The sequence below is a fragment of the Megalops cyprinoides genome, chromosome 4 (genome assembly GCF_013368585.1).
Source record: "Megalops cyprinoides isolate fMegCyp1 chromosome 4, fMegCyp1.pri, whole genome shotgun sequence".
Taxonomy (NCBI): domain Eukaryota; kingdom Metazoa; phylum Chordata; class Actinopteri; order Elopiformes; family Megalopidae; genus Megalops; species Megalops cyprinoides.
The window spans coordinates 26,195,982-26,216,071 of NC_050586.1; the positions used below are offsets into that span (position 1 = coordinate 26,195,982).

Here is a 20,090-nt window from a genome sequence, read left to right on the forward strand (position 1 = left end):
CAACTTAATTTCATATGGTACCACAACGTAGAGGATACGTATTTGTGTTTTACCTTACGGCAATGCTGAATGAAAACCAGAAACCCAGCCAACGTTAATCACTTGTGTTTTTAAAATTTCGGACCGTATTAAACTGCCTGCTACATTTTAGCCCCCAAATCTTCCGCGCCCTTAATATTTTCACAGTCAGGGCGGAGCACCAAAGCCATTTACTCAATATGATTGGCTTACTGCACGAGATCAGGGTTAATTAGTAAAAAAGTATAATTTCATTGGTCAAAAATACGTCAGTCACTAATCCAGAGAATACCCACTCAGTGATAGGCTCTCACTGCAAACTGAATATACCGCCAGGAAATTGTCCCTTGTCACGTGATCAACCAATGACAGAAAGGGCAGCCAGGGTTTCGTGTTCATTAGAATCAGAGTGATATTAAAGGTGGTGAGCTTGTGGCTACATTTGCTGTCAGACATAGGAACAGATTCTGAACAATTAGCTGTTGTTTAAGTGGCTTACAGTGAACGCCATCGCTCCATTCTATTGCATTTTACGTTTGGATAACGTACATATACCTGCGATTAGATGAAAGATGCTGATGTTTTATGTCGTTTCGATTATGACAGCTAGCGTTAGCTAGGTATCAGAGGTTATCCGTATGACATTATGCGTGCAAGATTCTACAAGACAGCGTCTTCCTTGATTAGCGAGTAACAGCTCGCTTACTGAATACCAATTATTTCCAGAGACGCATTTAGGCTGACATCATTTGTACGGGTAAGAGTATTTCCAACTTTTTTATTTGACACTTTATCCCGTGAAGACGCAGTGTACTTTTTTACGTTGCTGTCCAATGTTTTTGAAGAAACTTCGATTCGAAATTGGAGATACTATGGAGATGATGCTGTGGCTAGCTATTCAGATGTAAAAGACCAAAGCTTCAGGATGCTTATGTGTTGCTAATTCCTTTAAAGATGCCATTTCTGCCTGAACAGTTTAACAAAGAGAAAGACAGCAGCACCCTCTTCTGTTGTTGCCAGAAATTGCTCCAAACACGAGAATTTACCCCGGAAGAAGACGTTTGAGGTCGCCATGGGGAGTAAAATCAGTGGCAAGATGGCAGCCGCCGGTAGGGTCGTTCAGGTAAATGTGCGACTCGGAACACCAAATTTCAAACCTGTTATTCAGATGACCAAAATGTCAGGGTGTGTGTTTTTAGCACTTAATGAACAAATCACGTTCTTTAAATAGGCATTTTTATATTTGTGTTTGGCTTAAATGTTCCCTTGATACATATACATGTTTTAATGCCCTTGCAAGTCTATAGTTAGGTTGCTAGTTAGCTGTAGCTAACATTTCTCAATAAAGTAGACTAGCTGTTGAATTACTATAGGTGCGTTCAAGGTTTATGTATGTTGCATGTTATTTACATGCAATTAACATATATTACTGAGGAGAAAAACGTTAAAGAACAAAACATCATTAGCAAGGTACCCAACTCTGTAGTGGGAACAAAAGTTTCTTGAGTTTACAGGCTAGCTACCTCATCATGTTGACAGTTCAGTGTTAACATTGTTAGACGATCTTAATCCAGACTTTGCAGTGTAATTATTGTGCACGGTTAGCTCGTTAGCTAACTTTAGCTAGTTTGGGGGGGGGGGGGGGGGCTTGTCTTTACCAAGGGACCTGTCCCGCCTTCTTAGCATGATTAATTTCCCCCTTTGAACCCTCTTGCTAACTATAGCTGGCGAGCTAGGTGTTTTACATGAGGCATTTGGGGCCATTCCTAATATTATTGATGGTAATTTTACTTGCTGCGTTTGAACCGTTTCGTTTGTAACACATGGATAAGCAATTTAACTTTAAATTTAAGCAATTTAATTTAGGGAACTTTGCCTAAATGGTTTTATTTGCAAACGCTAGTTTACATGCTCTGGGATTGTTTCAAGCATGACTTTAAGATTTACTAAATAGCACAACTGCAAACTGTTTATTTAGTAATCTAGATATAGAAGTGTCTTGCCCGTCATTTCCGTCTCACTGAAACGCGCTGGCGTGTTTATTTTCATTTTAATGCCACGACCTTTTTTTCCCATATTTACAGGTCGTGCGGCCTCACGCTCCTTTAATCAAATTCCCCAATCGACAGAGCATGCCCCGGCCAAACGGTGAGCCTTTGATAGAGCGAAACGTCAAAAGCTCTTGCGTCAGTAACCTATTTAATAGTCATGTTTTTCTGTGCAAAAGTATCTAAGGTTATGTGTATCTTGCGCCAGGAGTCAGTAACAAGTGATGTTCTTGAAAAACTCAGTAACCAAAGATGATGATATAGTTTTATTTTTAAGCAAATTTATGTGTTTTCAATGCTAAAGTAACGAATCCTACAGAGAGTGGGGTTTATCACATTTGGGGTTCGGTTCTCTCCCTTTACCCTTTGGTGGTTTTGGGGGTGGCACATAAGAGAACAGTTTTGTTTGTAGTTTATAGCTGTCAAGGTTTTCCATGACTCTGCTATGCAAAACAGAACCTAGTATAATTAAATTTAAGCAGGGATCGATTATGGAGGTGTTTTAACTTAGCATAGTGCTTCTCTACTTAAAAATAATGCTGTTTTATTTCAGTACAAGAAGCACTAAAATTGGCAGCAGCCAGCGCACCGCCAGCCTCCCCTGCAGCACCAAGTTTAGTGGCATCTTCGGCATCGACAGCCAGGCCCCCGGGGCCAATTAGCCGTCTCCCAGGCCCCCCCGACAGTGTCTCCACCATCAGGGACCTCCCCCAGAGGTACCGGCGGAGGCTGCTGGCTGTGGAAGAGATGGACTACATACAGGTGGGTACTGACAGTGATGGGAGAGAAAAGCCAGAGATGTTCTATGTATTAACCAGATAGTCAGCTTGGAGCTCTTCACATTGCCTGTACTTTTCCTGCCATCATTGAAGTTAAAAGTGGTCTGATTTATATCTTGACATAAACATTCTTGAAGTTGATTGGTCTAAACAGAACATGTATAGTCAGCATTGGAAAATGGACTGGACTGAAACCTCCTTTTACCAAGTGGAACATCTTGGACAGAGGATGAATGGAACGCATGAGTTGAATATGTGGTTGTCATAGAATATCTGTGTTAAATCTCTGTTAAACTTGTAATGCATGTGCTTTCAGTCACTGACTTCAATAAACCAATTCAAAAAGGCTTTGCGAGACAGCTGTAACATTATGAACACTAGAACACTCTGATTGGTTCACATCAGCAAAGTAAACAAGTGAAGTGTCATGGTAAGGGTTTACAAAGTATCAAGTGGTTTCTCAAAAGAATTAAAAAACACTAAACGCAGCAGAGTAGTACGTAAGCAGAGCACCCTTTGATTACGAGTTGAGGGGGTGTTGCAATTTTGTGCACAGAATAAGCCTGGACAGCTAATTATGCAAGGAATGGAACAGAATGTAATGGCTCTCGTGCCTGAGATGGGTCATGTGACATGATTGGAACAAGGTAGCATCCATGTGACCTTACGTGAACTGAATGTGCACCCCTCATTTGAAATGACAGACTGTGTGGAAAAATTGGCAAGAAAAATGAAATATTTTCTTCAGTGCTGTCAAAATGAGTTCTAATTCCATTGCGCTTTTCTTTTGCTCAACAGCGTGGTGGACCAGAATGAACCTGAATGCATCAGTGTAAATCTACCAAAGTCCTTATCTGTGGAAATCTGTTTGTGTCTCTGCTATATTTAGTTCCTAAACTGTGGGGAACCAAACCTATCACCACCTGCGCATTGTATATTAAGGCAGAGTTAAATAAAAAAATATTTAATTTGTGGGGAAAAATATACACATGGTTTTATTTTTAAAGGTGATTATTATTTAGCTTCACCATTGTGTGTGCGGTCATGTTTCCTTTGCAGCAATGTCTGAAGTATGTCATTTTTAAAGCAAAGAATGCCATGTCATTTTTTCAAATGCTTAGCAGGCACCTCTGCAGTGGTGACAGGTTTGCGTCCCGCTCATTGGTTATACATTTGCTTTGTAAAGTCAAGGGTGCAGCTGTTGTCTCCCTACTCTGGGTTTTGACCCCATGACCTTCAGGTGCAGTGTCGGGTGCTGTAACCACTGAAACACATGCATAAAGCTGCTTTGCGTAGATGTTGCACATTGTATTCCACAGCTCGAGACACTTGTAAGCAGATGCTGAGAAGAACAGGAACTGAATCAAGAGTGATCAAAATGATGGCCATTATTTCCACTGGTTTCTCAGTGCATTAAGTTATTTAGTCTCGCCCTAGAGGGAAATTTGACTGGCAATGCAAAGTTATTGCAGGTTGGATTTATGGAATTATTTTGGATTCTAATGAATAAAGTATTAATATGAAATTAATAAATGATTGTGTGAGATGCATTGTTTTCGGCAGGGGTCTTGGTTTGCTCAGACAGTTTTAAAATTAAAGCTTTCAAAATTTCTTGGATATTTTAAAAGGGGTTAATGTGATAAACCATGAAGATGATACACAGGAGGGGTTTAAGTCACAAAGGCTTGCTGCACTGGCAGTGTTTCATTGCCAGTATCCCTCCTGCTCTGAAGATTGCCTCAGGTCTCCAGTGCTGCAGTAAGGCTTCTGGAACCTAAGACTGGTGTAAAGGAAACAGGCAAGTCATTGTCTTAGAGTCTGCACTTGACAGTTTTTACAGGTTAGTGAATGCACAAAAGTCATTTTCAACCCATACACAAACACCCACTCAATCATACTCTTAGACTCAGATTACCCTGGGAGATTTATGTTGACTGTTGCACTGTTCATTTTGAGTAAAACTAACTGACCTTTGTGACATTGATCTGCTTCAAAGACATCTGAACATACTCGAAAGGCGTGATGCTGATGAGACCTGAGAAGGATGAGTCTGATTTGTGCTTATGCTTAACACGGGCAAACTGAGTATACTAGAGGTCTCTGGATTGAACTGACTCGGGTAACATATCCATTCAATATCTGAGCCACTTATACTAATCAATAAATTGCCACTGGGCGCTTTAAAGTGGCTAAATGGAAAAAATGGGGAAATTCAGCAAAAAACTGATACAAAAGTCAGTTTGAATTCAAAACCAGTTTTAAGTAATACCCCTCATGGTAATATGCAATGTCAACCTTAAACACGATATTTCCAATCATGACAGTGGAAGGAATTCTCAGGGAAAAACCAGAATTACACAAGAACATTTTTTGTTGTATTTCACTCAAATGAGAGCATGTCTTTTTTCAGACATATCACAAAACATCTACAAATGCAGAAATATAAAAACAGAGCAGTCTCCAAACAGCAACCCACAGAAAGCACACAGATTTTATATATTTAATATTTTCCAAATAGTAAAACCCCTCTAGCTGATGACTTGCTCACAAATTCATCATGAGTGCATTATTCTGAAAGAATTGTTAGACTCATGAAACATGAAATTACAAGAGAAAACCACAACATACATGTTTCATACCAACATACATGTTTCACAATAAACAAACATAATTACTATTCCACAGTGGTGGTTCTTTAGATGAAAATCTATTTAGGACTGGGTTTTCCTTCACAGAAACGTATTAAATCACCAAACTGAATACAGCACCCACTGAACCAGCACTGAAGTATGAGTACTTAAGTACTCACAAAAGTATTGTGCTGCAAATATTTAATGTAATGCTAGCATCACCTCTTACAGAAAAATACTATAATTTAAAATCTTGACAAAACAGTATGAAAACAGACTGGATGAATCCAACTGATATGCACCTGTTTTTTTGTGAAAAATAAACTTGGGGAAGAGAAGCTTTAGTATATAACCTATTTCACACAGCTTTGCATTTGTGTTTGCTTGTATGTACAACAATATATTTAAAATGTCTGGTTCAACCTGCTGCTAATGCATGTTCAAATTTAGAAATATATTGAAATTTTTGTTTATTGACACAGGTTTGGAAGAAGGACAAATGAGAGGCATTTTTGTCCTGCATAAAAAGACTACGGGCATGTCTGACAATGTCTGCTATGCCTGCAGTGATGATCTGATTGTATGTATTTACTGATGTCCCCCTATACAGGGATCTAAAGTGTCTAAAAGCTGGATCTTTGATAGTGCACTCTGCAGGCTAGGTATGCTGCAGTGTTCCTTCAGACCGTAAATGCACAGCCTGTGATGAGACACCTGTGGACAGATCTGTGTGGGTTGCCATGGTTATCAGGGGATGCCGAGGAGGAGAACGGTGGTGAGATCCAGTCCTGCCACGGAGACAGGGTGCAGAGGCTGTGCTTGGCTGGAGGTGCTCTTAATGCTGCAGCTGGAGATGGGTCCTTATCTGCCACGGTGCAATGATATCAGAGTGTCCCGCCATCTTCCAGAGCAGGCAGAAAGTCAGCGATGGTGTCTACCACATAGTCTGGCACGAATGCCTGTTCCTCGGGGGCGTAGCTGTCCCTGTAACTCCGCGCTTCCTCCAGAGTGGACACCCCAGTCAGGGTGAGGACGGTGTCCACGCCACAGCTGGCCCCGAACAGGATGTCCGTTTTCAGACGGTCCCCCACCATGAGGGATCTGGCAGGGTCAACTGCAAACTGGCTGGCAATGCACTCGAACATGAAGCGGCTTGGTTTCCCGATGACCGTGGCCTTACGGTCAGTCGCGGTCTCCAGGGCTGCAGTGAGGCTTCCGGAACCTGAAACGAGTGTAAAGGAACCAGGCCAATCACTGTCTCGGAGTCTGTGCTTCACAAGTCTACAGGCTAGTGAATGCACAAAAATCATAGGACATATGCATACGCACAACAAAAGCATACTCAATCTCTGTCTCTGTCTCTCTCTCTCTCACACACACACACACACACAATCTCATTCAACACGTTTTGTCTATCCCTAGTGAGGGTGAATCCTCATCTCCCTTCTTAAAATGATTTTTGAAACATTTGAATATGGTACTTTAATGCAATCTGACCCCAGACATTCATCCACAGTCTCCACAACCTCAAACGGTTACAGGTTACAGCAGAGCTGCTTTAGCCACAGATAGGCATACAGCTCATCTAATAATAGCACACACAACCGGTGTTTTAGTCATCCCACTGGTAATGTCACTGTTGCTTCAAGCTGACCGTTTCATGGGAAGGCCTGCATTTACGGTTTGTGGCAACAGTGATTTGATATTCGTACGTAAAATGGCATCAAGGCCAGTGATGTAACCGTTAGTTATGTCTAGGAAACAAGCGGGCAAATGCTTAATGCAAAATCAGCCAACCTGGTATGACCCTCCCCTCTCGAAGCGGGTGCCACGGGTCGGTGTCTGTGGCCAAAAACAGGCACTCAGGATTCCGCAAATAGCAGCAAGCTTTGGCCAGTTTCATAAAATTTAGCTTATCATCATATCCAACCAGGACCGCCTTGATATCCGAATCTAAAGGACAGTCCGATATGGTCACGCCGGCAGCATCAGACTCTCCCCCCACAAAGGGTATGCCAGCTTGCCTCAGCTCCTTGTACATTCCGTCGCCCCCGATGACAAACACCTTGCCTTGCACTTTGGCCACGTCTCTCAGGTAAAGAGCTGAGCAGTAAGCCGAACTCAGGATCTCGTTCTGGCCGACGTCTTTGAAGCCCAGTCTGGAAAACTTCTGTACGTAGCTCTCCCGTGGTCGCGTGCAATTATTGGTGACGAAAAATACGTTTTTGCCTCGTTTTTTCAATAAACTCACCACCTCCGGCGCGCCCACCACCGCTTTCTCGCCGTTCCAAATCACTCCATCGCAATCGAAAAGCACACAGTGTTTTGTGTCAAGGAGGTCTCTTATCTGAGAGCTCCTCAGCCTCCGGCAACCTCTGCTACTAACAGCGCCTGCCATCCCAAATGAAGCGTTATGTGTCTGCCTTAGCGGCACCCTTTCTTTGTATACCAGGGGAAATTACGTCACTGAATTATGAAATAAGACACGGTTATCGCACAGTTTACAGCGGATCCTTTGTTTTGTGCGGAAATGTCAACAAACAAAAGGAAAAAATTAACCGCAACAGGCAGATGTAACCAGTCCACCTTCGGCCGAATCACACGATACAGCCGTAACGAGGGCAAGCGCTTTAAACAGCACGCCCACTCCGCCTTTGATTTCATTGGTATGGACACAGAGCCACGCCTCCTCACCGCATTTATCCAATGAAACAGCAGTACACGTTTGTCAATACAGTACACGTTGCTAAGTAAGGACCGAAACAGTGTGCGTACTGTGCACATGAGGGTGTTGTGATTTTGGGTCGGCTGGGTTTAAAACTGCCTATCACTTGCTAAAGGAGAAGGGTGAGTTGGTTGGCAACACGTAGCAAAATAATGTATCAAATGGATTTTTGACTCGAAATGCTGTGCTTCTCTTTGTAAGGTCTGAAATACCATAACGGATGAGCGAACAGCTACAACCAACCACTGCTTGTAGATGTTTATACAACAGTAACTGTTGGACACGCATTTTTACCCCAGTTACTAACATCTCATCCAATGACAGCACTGACACTGAAAACTCTGATCTAGGCCCCACATTTACCATGTGCTTCTATCACATCTGATGAACATATCAACTGAGGTCACTGATGGTTGGGTGGGGTAACAGGGTCAGCTGGTAGGTGTATGAGGTAACCATGCTAAACCTTAGGTCCAGCAAGGTTGTACAGCAGTCAGAGACCATTAATGAGTAAATAGAGTTTGCACTCTGCCCTAGTTTGTGGTCCCAATCACTATTTTAAGTGCTGAAATAAAGAGTCCAGCTGTGGAGCATCATCCAGCCATCAGAAAATACTCTGTGCTCATAAGACATCCAGCTCTGAAATACTTCCAATTCAAAATATCCTGGTGACTGGTGGTTCCACCATGACTTTTTAAGCTCCTGACAAGTCAAACAGCAACCTGAACTGAGCAGAAAGACAGAGATGGATGTAGGTCCTTGTCTCCCTACCAATTTGGTTTCTGAAGCCTTTCATTGTGTAAGAATTCCAAATCTGCGATCTTTGGTATGGTGCTTCACCAAAGAACAAGAGAGAACCTACAAAAGTACACAGATGGCTCTATTCAGAAAGCCACTTTAGGGTCATTCCAAAAGTTTTTCATGGAAAAATAATTTAAAAAAATCACCTAAGGGACAAAATGTAAAATTAAATGTACATGCCTTGCCTGCTCATTATGGAAATATCAGACTGGGTTTAGTCTTGGCCATTTGGTGGGCAGTAATTAAAACCACCTGTAATGCATTGTTAAGCACAGGGGTCCTAAACCTGCAGATGATTCAGTTTAGAGGAAGGCTGATGTAACGCAGAAATGTTCACAAGATTTCCAGAGATTTATTTCTGGATCTGTACACCAGGTATTAAAGTACAACAGAAAATACAAAATAATGCTCAACAAAACCAGAAACAATTCATTTATGTACAAATATTATAAACCATAAAGATTTCCTCTTGAACATTTCAGATATTAAATGCTGCTTTGATTGTCTATTTCTGGCTCTATATATTGTTTTACTCACAAAGTTTTTTTTTTCTCAAATTAACTGGGAACATTTCCACAACTGCACTGTTGGATAAGTTTTTCCTTGCAACTCTAAAATAAAATAAAAAATATAGAGAAATTAATATGGTTCTTACAAAACCAATCCCACACTAGATTTTTTTTATTTTAAATACCACATTTTTAAGACTAATTTCCAGGGGTGGGTTAAAACATACAGACACTTCCCTAAAAGGCAAGTCGCCATTATTTTACATTCTGTTTTTTTCTTTTTCTCCATTACAGGTTTTGTACACACTTTGGATGAAAAAAAATAGCACTGAATCACCACATTTGTCAGAGCCTCACGAGCTGTGAGGGACCAGAGGAATATAACCGCACAATCTAAGGGACCCAAATGAAGACACTGGTGCTAAAAAGTATATCCTTCAAGTAAATCTAAAACAGTTAAACAATGGTACAGAAAATGCAAAACCTTTGAGAGAAACTAAATAAATACAAGCATTGTTACAGACACAGTACAGAATCAAGCTGTTGCCCAAACCTCCGGACCATCTCCACCCCGACACGTCCCCTGACATTTCCCATCTTTCCCTTGCTGGGTTTACAGGCTTATGAGCACATCCAGTTAGCGACTCTCTCATTCTAACTGGTTTAACATTATGTCTGACTAATGAGTGTTTTCTAAGACGTTTCATGTCAGTTTTTTTTTTTTTCCTGGGGAACCACTAACTTTAGTTACACCTGGTCGATGGCATAAGTACTGACACAGTAGGGTTATGCAGTTCCACTTGACTTGGGGTCTAAGTTACGGGCATGTTTGCACACACGCCAAGCGCTGAATCCAATTCCATTGTTTAGTGTTGCAATGACTGTGGGAGCACTTCTGCTCTCTCGATTCAGGAATAACACTACCCATTGAAGGGCTTTCAAATGCATCGTCCCTTTGCAATACGGGGATCTTCTCGTGTTTCCCCTGAAAAACAGATGCATTGTCACAATGCACACAAAATGACATCAGAGGTGAGAGAGTTGCTCTCCCTAGTGAATAGCTATGGACCTTCTGATCTGCACTTGGAACAACTCAAGCAGTTTGACCAAACAGAGGCTGCATTTAAAAAAAAGCAATAAACTCATGGATTTGAAAAGCCAACCCAGAAGAATAGCTTAATACATTATAGATAAAGCAGTTTTTAGTGGTACACTTAAGTAAACAGTCCCTGCTAGCATGCGTGAATAAGCTGTCTTGCACTATTAACCAAAATTAAAAATTTCAAAAAAAAAAAAAAAAAATCAAAACAAGTCAAACTAAAAACACGTCATGTCTGTCTGTACATATTTACAAATTATTGCCTTATATTAACTAGGAATTTCGATGAAATCTTTGTCTTAACAGAAATTCCCAAGTTTATGAGGTCAAAGACTTTTCAAGACTACCAGATGATTATGTACATATGTAACTCAGTGACCAACTATCTTCATTGGAACACTGCCATAGTGAGCCACATACTGGTCTCATAAGCATTCTCCTGTTGAGACAGAATTACTAGATTGGTTCTAAGCACTGAAGCAATGAATGGGTTTAAATAAGTGCTGGGGGCCATATCTTTTAAGATCAAAACGGAATATTTATATTCTAATGACATTTTTTTCATGTACCACAGGAGCTCCTTACACAGGAGTTATTTTTAGGATGTCAGGTAACTACTAACTACAATTGTTGTGTACATAATTTCAAAAATACATTCTGGAGAGGTCAGTCTACTTTTCCTAGCCATACAAATGAAGACAATCAAAATATGTTTTCACCAATCTAGTAATTCCATACCTATACAGTTTGCAATCTGACATTCAACATTCTTCTGAACCCCTGAAAGCGCTTCTCTGGCCTTGCTTCACACCTCAAAATGCATAGATAAATTAAGTAAACACTAATACTGCATAAATTAAACTGGCAACAACTTCTCTCTGGCTTTGCATGGAGCCGATCAGCCAAGAGACTCCGAGAAGACACTGATAAACTCAAATACCCACAATGCTCTGTCCTTTAAAGAGACTGAACCATCCGAGACCTGCACAACTTTGTAGCGTGAGGTTGCATACGTAGCACTGAGGACGGTGTTAGGATGAAATACTGGCAACAAGTCCAGACTGCACTGTAAACTGCTGTGTAGTTATGAGTTCACTTTGAGTCAAATAATACAAAATCTCCCTCACCCTCTCCCCAAATTACTACTCATTGTGATCCTACTGAAATAAAGACCAACATGCAGATGGCTCAACTTACACAATAAGCACTGAAGTCGGTCAAAATAGAATTCTTTTCACGTACATCTCTAGGAAACATTAAATGTGCCTATTGGTTTTTTAGCAAAGTGACTTTCTGTACATTTTCTAGGAAAAAGGCAACACAATTTACATACAAGACTAAGGCTAAAGCTGGTCCTTGATGGATCCCACCATGTTCTTTGCAATAAATACCCTCCCTCTAACTATCCACAAACTAGTCCTCATTCACCACACTGCTCCTCGCAATATTTTAAAGACTGTTTCAGTCATTGGGAAACTGCAAAAGCATAGAATGACATAGTAGCAAAAAATAAATTAGTCACTGAGGTGGTTGTGGTGCCCGCTTCTGAACAGGCCATTTCCCTCTGTAGGTTTGCTGTTTTAGGTGAGATACGCATTTTGGGGAAGGTATACCAACACCTGTGAGCGAATGAACCATTTCGGTATCAGTCTCATTTGTTTGCCTGGAACACTCCAACCAAGATGAACCGCACTTCAACTCAAGTTACAGACTGTAGAATGTCTGTCTGATGTGCTGTGAAAGTTTTGTTTTGGCTGCTTCTGGAATTGGATTTCAGTTTCTTTTGTCCTTTGATACACAGTGAGAATTCATAGGTAGACAACTCCACAACTCAACCGCTGGACATGCACAGACAGAAATATTTAGTAAAAAATTTGAAAATATTCAGTTTCTGGCCTGATATTGAGACATGACCTGGCAGTGTGGTTTGTGCGATCTGTGGTTTTTCACGTTCCAATGCAGTCTGACACAGTTCCACAGAGGAACATCACAAACCATGATGCACTCCTGTCTTTACAAACCCAAGTGCTTCTAAGCATAATATACAGAAAGTCTGTGCACAGACAAGTGCATCTTTTTATGATATAAAAACCTGGACCCTCTGGTACAAAATGCTACATTAGCCAGGGCCTAGCTAGGCCTACTCTGGTACCTGTAAACACTGTTATTTCAAAGTACCAATCAAAACAACAAACAAAGCAAAGGAAAAAAAAGACATTTCTGTGAATTGCTGTGTGTAGCTAGAAAAAGCTGCTGTTGGTGTGAAGTTGTGATGTTGAGTTTCTGATCTGGCCCAAGAGTGTATGGACACAGCTAGAAAACATCCACGTTCCGGACTGAAAAACAAATGGCTATATTATCTCTTGAGAAATCAAGATTTTAGTTCTATACGATAAAAGACATCACTGATGTCATAGTAAAAAAAATATTCATATATTTATATATGTATATATACATATACATAAAATAAAATAACAAAAAAACTACTTTCCAGTGAATGAGAGTATGTACATGTTGCCGTGGTGATGAGAAGTGTGGTCACTCCGACTGCAGCGCTGTGTGCTGCTGGTGCAGAGAGCGTGCGCTGAGGAAGCCATTGGGCTCGCTGCCGGAGAGGCCCCCGAAGTCTGTCACAGACACGGCCATCTTGGCACTGGCGATGCGGTGCGCGCGGGTCTCGAAGTCCACGGCCAGGTCGCTGACGGAGACGTTGCTGACGAAGGGCTCAGACAGGCCCATCTTGAGCCGCGCAGCCGGCCGCTCGCGGTCTTTGCCACGCACCGCCATGGAGCTCAGGTCCGAGTGCGCGTGGTAGAAGCCGGCGTCCAGCATGTTCAGGCAGTCCGAGTCACCGTTGGGTGCGAAGCTCAGGGGCTCGTCCCGGCCCAGGGAGCCCTGGTGCAGGCTCTCCAGCGGGGGGAAGCCGTAGGAGTCTGCTGGGCCACACACTGTGGCCACACTGCTGCTCAGTGCTGCGGGGGACACAACACGATTATTATGATGAAAAGAATAATTAATAATAATAATTTTCTTTCTTCTGTCAGACTGCTCCAGCTGCTGATCATGCATGTGAAAACATGCTGTCGGTGTGAACAGATTCACTGGGTGTCCTACCAGAGGCCTCTCGCCGCGCTATAGTATGTCCCCGTGTTAGGACAGAACGAGCGGCTTCCGCTTGCCCCCAACCCCTAATCCCTGACCCCCGACTCCGGCTCACCAGTGAGGTCGCTGGCGGTGATGGAGTTGAGCAGGCTAAGCTGCTGGTCTGCGGAAGGTTCCAAGCGCCCGCCGCCGGAGCACACGGAAGCTGCTCCATCCACAGCCAGACCCTCCGCCTCGTCCACCAGCCTATCCATCAGGTCCCTGCAGAGGGGCAGAGCAACCTCATCAGTGTCACACATTAAGTGTCATTATTACATTCTCTCATAGCACTTGTCCAAAAACATTTCCAGAGGGAATCTGGGAAAATAAAAAAAAAAAAAAAAAAACATTCTGGACCCAGGGGAGACACTGGAAACTGATTCAAACCATTCGACTGAGTAAAATCACTCTGCGTGTAAAAATCACTCACGTTACACCAGGGTAGCTGCTGTATTTCTTCTTCCCAAAGCGGTTCTGCTGGACGAAGTAGTCGAAACGCTCAGACTTCTTCCACATGTAGTAGAAGGCGACGCATTCAGCCACAGTCCTCGTTTTCACCTTAATGAGGAAAAACGCAAGATTTGAGCAAAGCAAAGGCTGGACAGGTTAAAAAACAAAACAAAACAAACAAACAAACAAAAAAAAAAAAAACAGGTCAATTTCCGCACTGAGATCCGAGATACAACTCACAAGGGGCCTGTGTCACACTCACCGTGAGCACCACCACGGGATGGGTTGACATTTTATTAACTGTTAAGGTAACAAGAGCTAGGCTCATTGCTGTGCTTACTTTGTGTTTCTGTATGAGGTGGAAGTTCTTGTCGTATATCTGAAGGGCGTGTTCAAAGTTTCTACACTCTTCCTCTGACCACGGAAGACTCTCTTCTGAAACGACAGAAAGTAAAAATGAGTCCTTTTATATGGTTGGTGGTCCTATATACGACATGAAAATTCACCTTCCGTCAAATGTACTTACCCTTTGAAGATTTTGCATTGCTGCGACACCTTTCAAGTGCATCTTGGGTATTGTAGTTGCACTTCAGGAGTTCATACAAAGCCTAGAGGATGGGAACACATTGATTTGCAGGGGAAGAGGCAGAGAAAATGGCATTTAACATTTGAAAAATAAAAAAAATAAATAAAATTTTCAGCTTGTACAGGAAACCAAACACTTTATTCAAGCATGTCTTTCAAATAATTATTTACATTTTCCCCTAAACATCTACAGGATGATTTTAAAATGAGTTGCAATTAGTCATGCACATCTGAAATCAAAACAATAATTCATACACCATTTAACCATACACCATAATAAATCAACACCATTTTAGTGAAGATTCCTCAGTGTACTGGAAATGCTACCAGTTTATTTCACAATGTAACAGACAGGGAGAGACAGGGAAGCAGAGGCAGACAGTCTCAGGACACACCTGCTCATTGTCTTGAACGTGAACTCCAGGCGCGGCTCCTGAGGCCTTCCCCTCTGCAGTCCGTAGAGATGTTGCGTACAGGAAATCTCTCACCTTATTCTCTGGTAGAACACCTGGACTCCACAGCAACTGGTCCTCACCCTCATATGCTGCGACATGACCCATGACGTTACACTATGTAACATCACGTCACAACTGTACAACGCTTCAACAACTCACACCATGTACCTAGCAAAGTATATAATTCATTTGGTTGCTTAACGAACAGATTTGGTTGCTTAACGAACAGAAGTACAATGATCCCCCAAACCACTTTTTCAAAATGCATTACCATAGTTTCAAATAGTCTCATTTTTACTGAAATTATTCAGGTGATGAATTTTCTTGTAGGTGAACTGTATTGTAGAAATGGAGGCATTCCCCAGCTTAAAACCCACAACTCCTCACTGATAGTATGGTACTTTAAGCTCTTGGTGCTGCTGCATGTCTCCATGTTGAAGATTTACCAGTGATTTGCCTACAGCAGAAACTCCATAAAACAAAGTCCTAAGCATGTCTGCAACATGACGTAAGAGGAAGAAATGAATGTCTTCAGCCCTTACTTAAGCAGTTCTGAAACTCACCCCTTTCATTCTCCCCATAGCTGCAGAGGCACGTAGGGACCTCCGCCTGGTACTCGGAGCCCACCATTATCTCCTATGAGAGTAAACAGAAAAACAGTAATTTAGCCCAATTTCGCTGCCTACTTCTCAATGGCCATTAATGAAAATACAACTGTAGGAGTGGGGTGGAAGACTTGCCTTCCTAGAATCTTCTGGACTAACGCCATCCTCCTCCCCTTCGGACTCCTTATCACCATCATAAATGGTATTGGCTGGAAGAACAACAAATAATCATCAGGAATGGACCCCTCAAACATACCAAACAACATCTGATAGTGCTTAACTTTAACAGGAACACACACCTTAGAGCAATTTGAGAAAATCAAATGCAACAAATAAACCTGGATAAGGTTTTCTTATCACCTTATTTATAATTGTGTGCTATGTGTCTTTCAATATTAAAAGCACCTGAATGACTAGGGCTCATTACAGCGTTACTAACTCTCCACATGATGTGAACCAAATGCAAAAAGAAACAGCAAGAAAAACACATAAGAAAAAGGCCAGGGACAATACAGGCCTGTCACAGGGCCTGTTTCATCCTTTACATCTTAATATCCATTTATTATTATTATTATTATTATTATTATTATTCTCACATCGAAGCGTTCTGGGGAAGAAGTCTGTGGCTTCGTGGGATGTCACTGAGGGAGTCAAATCATCTGCTGATGACTGTGTCTCTTCCTCATAGTCCCCAGACAGCAGGTCTTTTGCGATTTCCTCCTGTTGACCAAGAGGGGCATTAACAACACCGACACAGGCACACACACAAACATGTATGCAGATGTACTTGTATACAAACAGTCACAGAGACACAGGCATGCGCGTGCACACTCGCAAATCTACACCATCACTCCTACCCCACTTCACTTACCTTGTCCAGTGTCATATCAGGCAACTCGTCTGTCAGTTCGCCTGATGAGCTATCCATGCTGGACCCAGCCGCTGTACTGACTGATGCTTCATACCGGTAAATGGCCAACAGCTCCTCCAACGGCATGCTGCCCTCCTGTTAAGGAGGGTCAAAGACACCATACAGCCCTGAAGACAACATGCACTTTTCCCTAAATGTACTTTCAGCTAATAATAAGTTTAGCCACTTCTTGTAAAAATAATTCTGGTTTACCCATAGCGGGTAAAAATTATTCTGGCTACAGACATCACAGCTGGCCAGATTAAGCTTTTGCCATAGCTGGCTACACTAAGCCTGGTTAAGATACCTTCTCCAGATCTGCTATTTCAGCACTGAAGTTCCTCTCGCCTTCCTGCAGCTCCTCTTCCTCTAAAGTCCGCTCATCATCGTACTCATGAACCAGCATCTCAGCTGTCGGGTCAAAGTCATGATCTTCCGAAGACAAAGAGCCGACTGCACAGAAAAATGCAGAAATAACCATGCACAGAAGCTGTTTCCAGGTCAAACGACATTAAAGCCACTTGCATTTTTATAAAAAGACACCATCCACTACAGGACTTCTGAAGACAAGGCTGGTTGGGTGATTCTTCAACTGTTTGTGAAATTGCTCACTTATTTGATTAAAATCGAATTATTCAAAAATAATACATATAATGCAAAATAATTCCTCTTCACTGTAAAATCTCTAAATCCACGACATGCAGCGTTTTTTCCAACTCAAAAGTGACTTCCTGAGCCATTTTGATGTTGCTATATTTCATACCTTTGATTATCAAGATGCGTTGGAATCACAATGCAAAATACCAAGTCTTTCAATAAATGCGCAGATTAACCGAGCCACTGAATCTTACAATACTACTACTAGTAAATATATATTGACACTAAAATCCTGCTCTTCAGACCGATCTTTAATTTATCTCATCTATTTTATCACTGAGCAGCAATAAATTCTACGCTGGGGCTAAATGTATTAAGATACATGCGCCTATCAGTAGATGGTTTAACCGCGACACTTATGCCGAAAGACCACTGTAAATTAAAAAGTGACTAGTTAAACAGAAAAAAAAGTTACTGAAGCATTTTAACAAGGGAAAGGTTTTTACAAAATAAAATGATCAAATATTTGTTTCGTTGGTAAGCAGCAAAAAGACGTAGACCTACATCACATTTCATTTTAATAGCGTACTTATTGGAAACAGGAGCTGCATTGGTAGTTGAAGAATCACTCCGCCACCTCTACTGGGATACCTTCTCCAGATTGCCAACAATTTCACTAAGTTACCATAAACTACTACAGCTAGCCAAATCTGTAAATGGTCACATTTTGCAATGGAGATCTTGAAAATATATGAGTCGCTACCTAAAGTATATCACTGGAAACGAAAGACAAAATAGTTCAAACGTATTTCAACTGATGGATAGAAAACAACGTCTCACCTGGGCTCGAACTTCCAAAGGAAGCCTGCAAAGCGAAATCAAGCGAACACATGAAAATCAAACATTCTTAAGACACCGACTGTGCAATAATATAAGCAAGACTTGTAACGTTTTTAGCGATAGCACACTAGAATCATAGCTTGCTATACTGTCAACCCATCATCGGAATAATTAAATAAATAAGTAGCGGCGTTCCGTTTTTCCGCTACCTGAGCGCTATTTCCACGGATATTTGGAGTCGCTTCGTGAATATGACAAAACTCATTTGAAATGTAATCTCTAATTTGTTAAATGAGAAAGCCAGATTAATACATTTTATTTTTGAGCCTTGTTAGCAAGCTGGCCCCACTGTCAGCGGTCCACAATTAATCTAATCAAGCAAAGCCGAGGAATAGGCATAAAAACATAAAACACTCTTTCGATTTGCGCGGTGAATTTCGCCGGACTCTGCAAATCAACCGCATGCAAAAATTTACTCGAAAATATCCATTCATAAAATCGTGTTCATTCAATAAATTAAAATTAAAATACGTTTTACTCGATGTATTTTTCCAGTGGTTTGACGAAACATTCTTACAGTCCAATACCGACGCAGCGGCCTAGTGCCGTCGGATCCCGCTTAACATTTATACATTTTTAAGACACTTATTTGTGTTAATTTTCCCACCGGAACCAATGTACAACAAATATAGTCCTTAATGAGCACAACAGATTAAAATAAACCATATTGTAAAAGTTAATAAATTTAAAAATATCCATTTAAAATCTGGTGGTTCTTCCCTATTTTCTTTCTCACCTCCGCCATATTGGTACCTCTAGGCTAATGAGCTGACTCCAGCCGGTACCCGGATCGACTCTGCGAACCAATCGGAGACCCCAGTTCCACTCTTCGTGATAACTTTCAAACTGGCGTTGCGGGAGAGCTGGCCGGCCGAAGCTCCGTTTAAAAAGAAGTTTTCATGGCACACGCGTTGAGTTTCCGAGAGGACACAGAGCGTTTCTCATGAGTATGTTATCAATGGATCTGTGAGCAAACTAGATTCAGTTAAGCAGATACGGTATTGACATTAGCCTACGCTTTTTAGTCGTGCGCAAACAGTTTAAGTTGTATTCATACATCTATACGGATATTCATACGTCGACTGTTTAATTGTAATATTTGTTTTCTTTATTTATTTTATAATTGTAGCACTTTGTCTGTATGTTAAATACGAGTCTGTATTTGAGGGGAGAGCGGGGTATGTTGTCACACTTTTCATTCTTTCTTACATTGACTTGGCACAATACATCACAATGGAATAAATGTCGTACAAAATGAAAGAAAGACGTCTTGGGTACATATTTTGTATTCATTACATCTCCATATCTTATTTCAGTACAGAGTTGTAGACAGTTAAATGCAGTGTGCGCACTTGTGACAACTTGCCCCAACAGCGGGTAAGTTGTCACACTGGTTTATCAACAAATAAAAACACAACTACTTAATTCTGAATATTGATTTTTTTTTATTTCAAATTCAAAACCTAATTCAACATCATGAAAGAGCTCAAAACAACAAACAATTATCCGTAAATAACAACAAACAACATCTGTATCTGACTAATCAGACTCATCTTTGGAGTTACAGTTCTGGCACACATAAGTTGCCTGGCCTGAGGTGCAAGCATCATGGGCCCATGTGTTGCACCTCACACACTGCACCCAGAGAACATTGAGAATGGCTCCACACAGACGAGGCAGAAGCACTCCCCTTCATCTGATGATGACTCGTCTAGGATTTTTCTGTTTTTAGCTGCCTTCTTGTTTACAGATCCAGATTTTGACCACCCCCCATCCCCCCCCCCCCCCCTTGCCTCCCTTTCTTCTGAAACAGACTTTTGCTAAATTGTGCCTTACTC

At 41.5% G+C, this 20,090-nt stretch overlaps 3 protein-coding genes across 6 annotated transcripts; 1 reads left to right on the top strand and 2 right to left on the bottom strand.

Annotated features, from left to right (window-relative positions):
- The first annotated feature begins 388 nt into the window (after window positions 1–388).
- mrps36 (mitochondrial ribosomal protein S36) lies at window positions 389–4,293 on the top strand. Of its 2 annotated transcripts, none has more exons than XM_036527508.1 (5): window positions 389–775; window positions 994–1,141; window positions 2,103–2,166; window positions 2,620–2,828; window positions 3,644–4,293. In XM_036527508.1, exons 2-5 carry the CDS (start codon window positions 1,091–1,093, stop codon window positions 3,659–3,661), a joined length of 342 nt encoding a protein of 113 aa, XP_036383401.1. In that variant the 5' UTR covers window positions 389–775; window positions 994–1,090; the 3' UTR covers window positions 3,662–4,293. The 2 variants fall into 2 exon arrangements, with proteins under 2 accessions (XP_036383401.1, XP_036383399.1); XM_036527506.1 differs by having other exon boundaries at window positions 1,039–1,141.
- A 1,918-nt stretch (window positions 4,294–6,211) lies between these two features.
- LOC118777235 (pyridoxal phosphate phosphatase-like) lies at window positions 6,212–7,897 on the bottom strand. The gene is made up of 2 exons (XM_036528021.1): window positions 7,273–7,897; window positions 6,212–6,697 (listed from the first exon to the last, which is right to left on the bottom strand). Exons 1-2 carry the CDS (start codon window positions 7,871–7,873, stop codon window positions 6,360–6,362), a joined length of 939 nt encoding a protein of 312 aa, XP_036383914.1. The 5' UTR covers window positions 7,874–7,897; the 3' UTR covers window positions 6,212–6,359.
- A 5,234-nt stretch (window positions 7,898–13,131) lies between these two features.
- Window positions 13,132–19,035, bottom strand: mier3b (mesoderm induction early response 1, family member 3 b). 3 transcript variants are annotated; one of them, XM_036527548.1, is made up of 13 exons: window positions 18,989–19,035; window positions 18,193–18,217; window positions 17,063–17,208; window positions 16,717–16,851; window positions 16,442–16,565; window positions 15,981–16,054; window positions 15,804–15,876; window positions 15,181–15,329; window positions 14,727–14,808; window positions 14,541–14,632; window positions 14,181–14,308; window positions 13,827–13,972; window positions 13,132–13,581 (listed from the first exon to the last, which is right to left on the bottom strand). In XM_036527548.1, the coding sequence occupies exons 1-13, from the start codon at window positions 18,995–18,997 to the stop codon at window positions 13,148–13,150; spliced, it is 1,617 nt and encodes a 538-aa protein (XP_036383441.1). In that variant the 5' UTR covers window positions 18,998–19,035; the 3' UTR covers window positions 13,132–13,147. The 3 variants fall into 3 exon arrangements, with proteins under 3 accessions (XP_036383441.1, XP_036383440.1, XP_036383439.1); XM_036527547.1 differs by having other exon boundaries at window positions 14,541–14,635; XM_036527546.1 differs by lacking the exon at window positions 18,989–19,035 and having other exon boundaries at window positions 14,541–14,635; window positions 18,193–18,244.
- Between the last annotated feature and the right edge of the window lie 1,055 nt (window positions 19,036–20,090).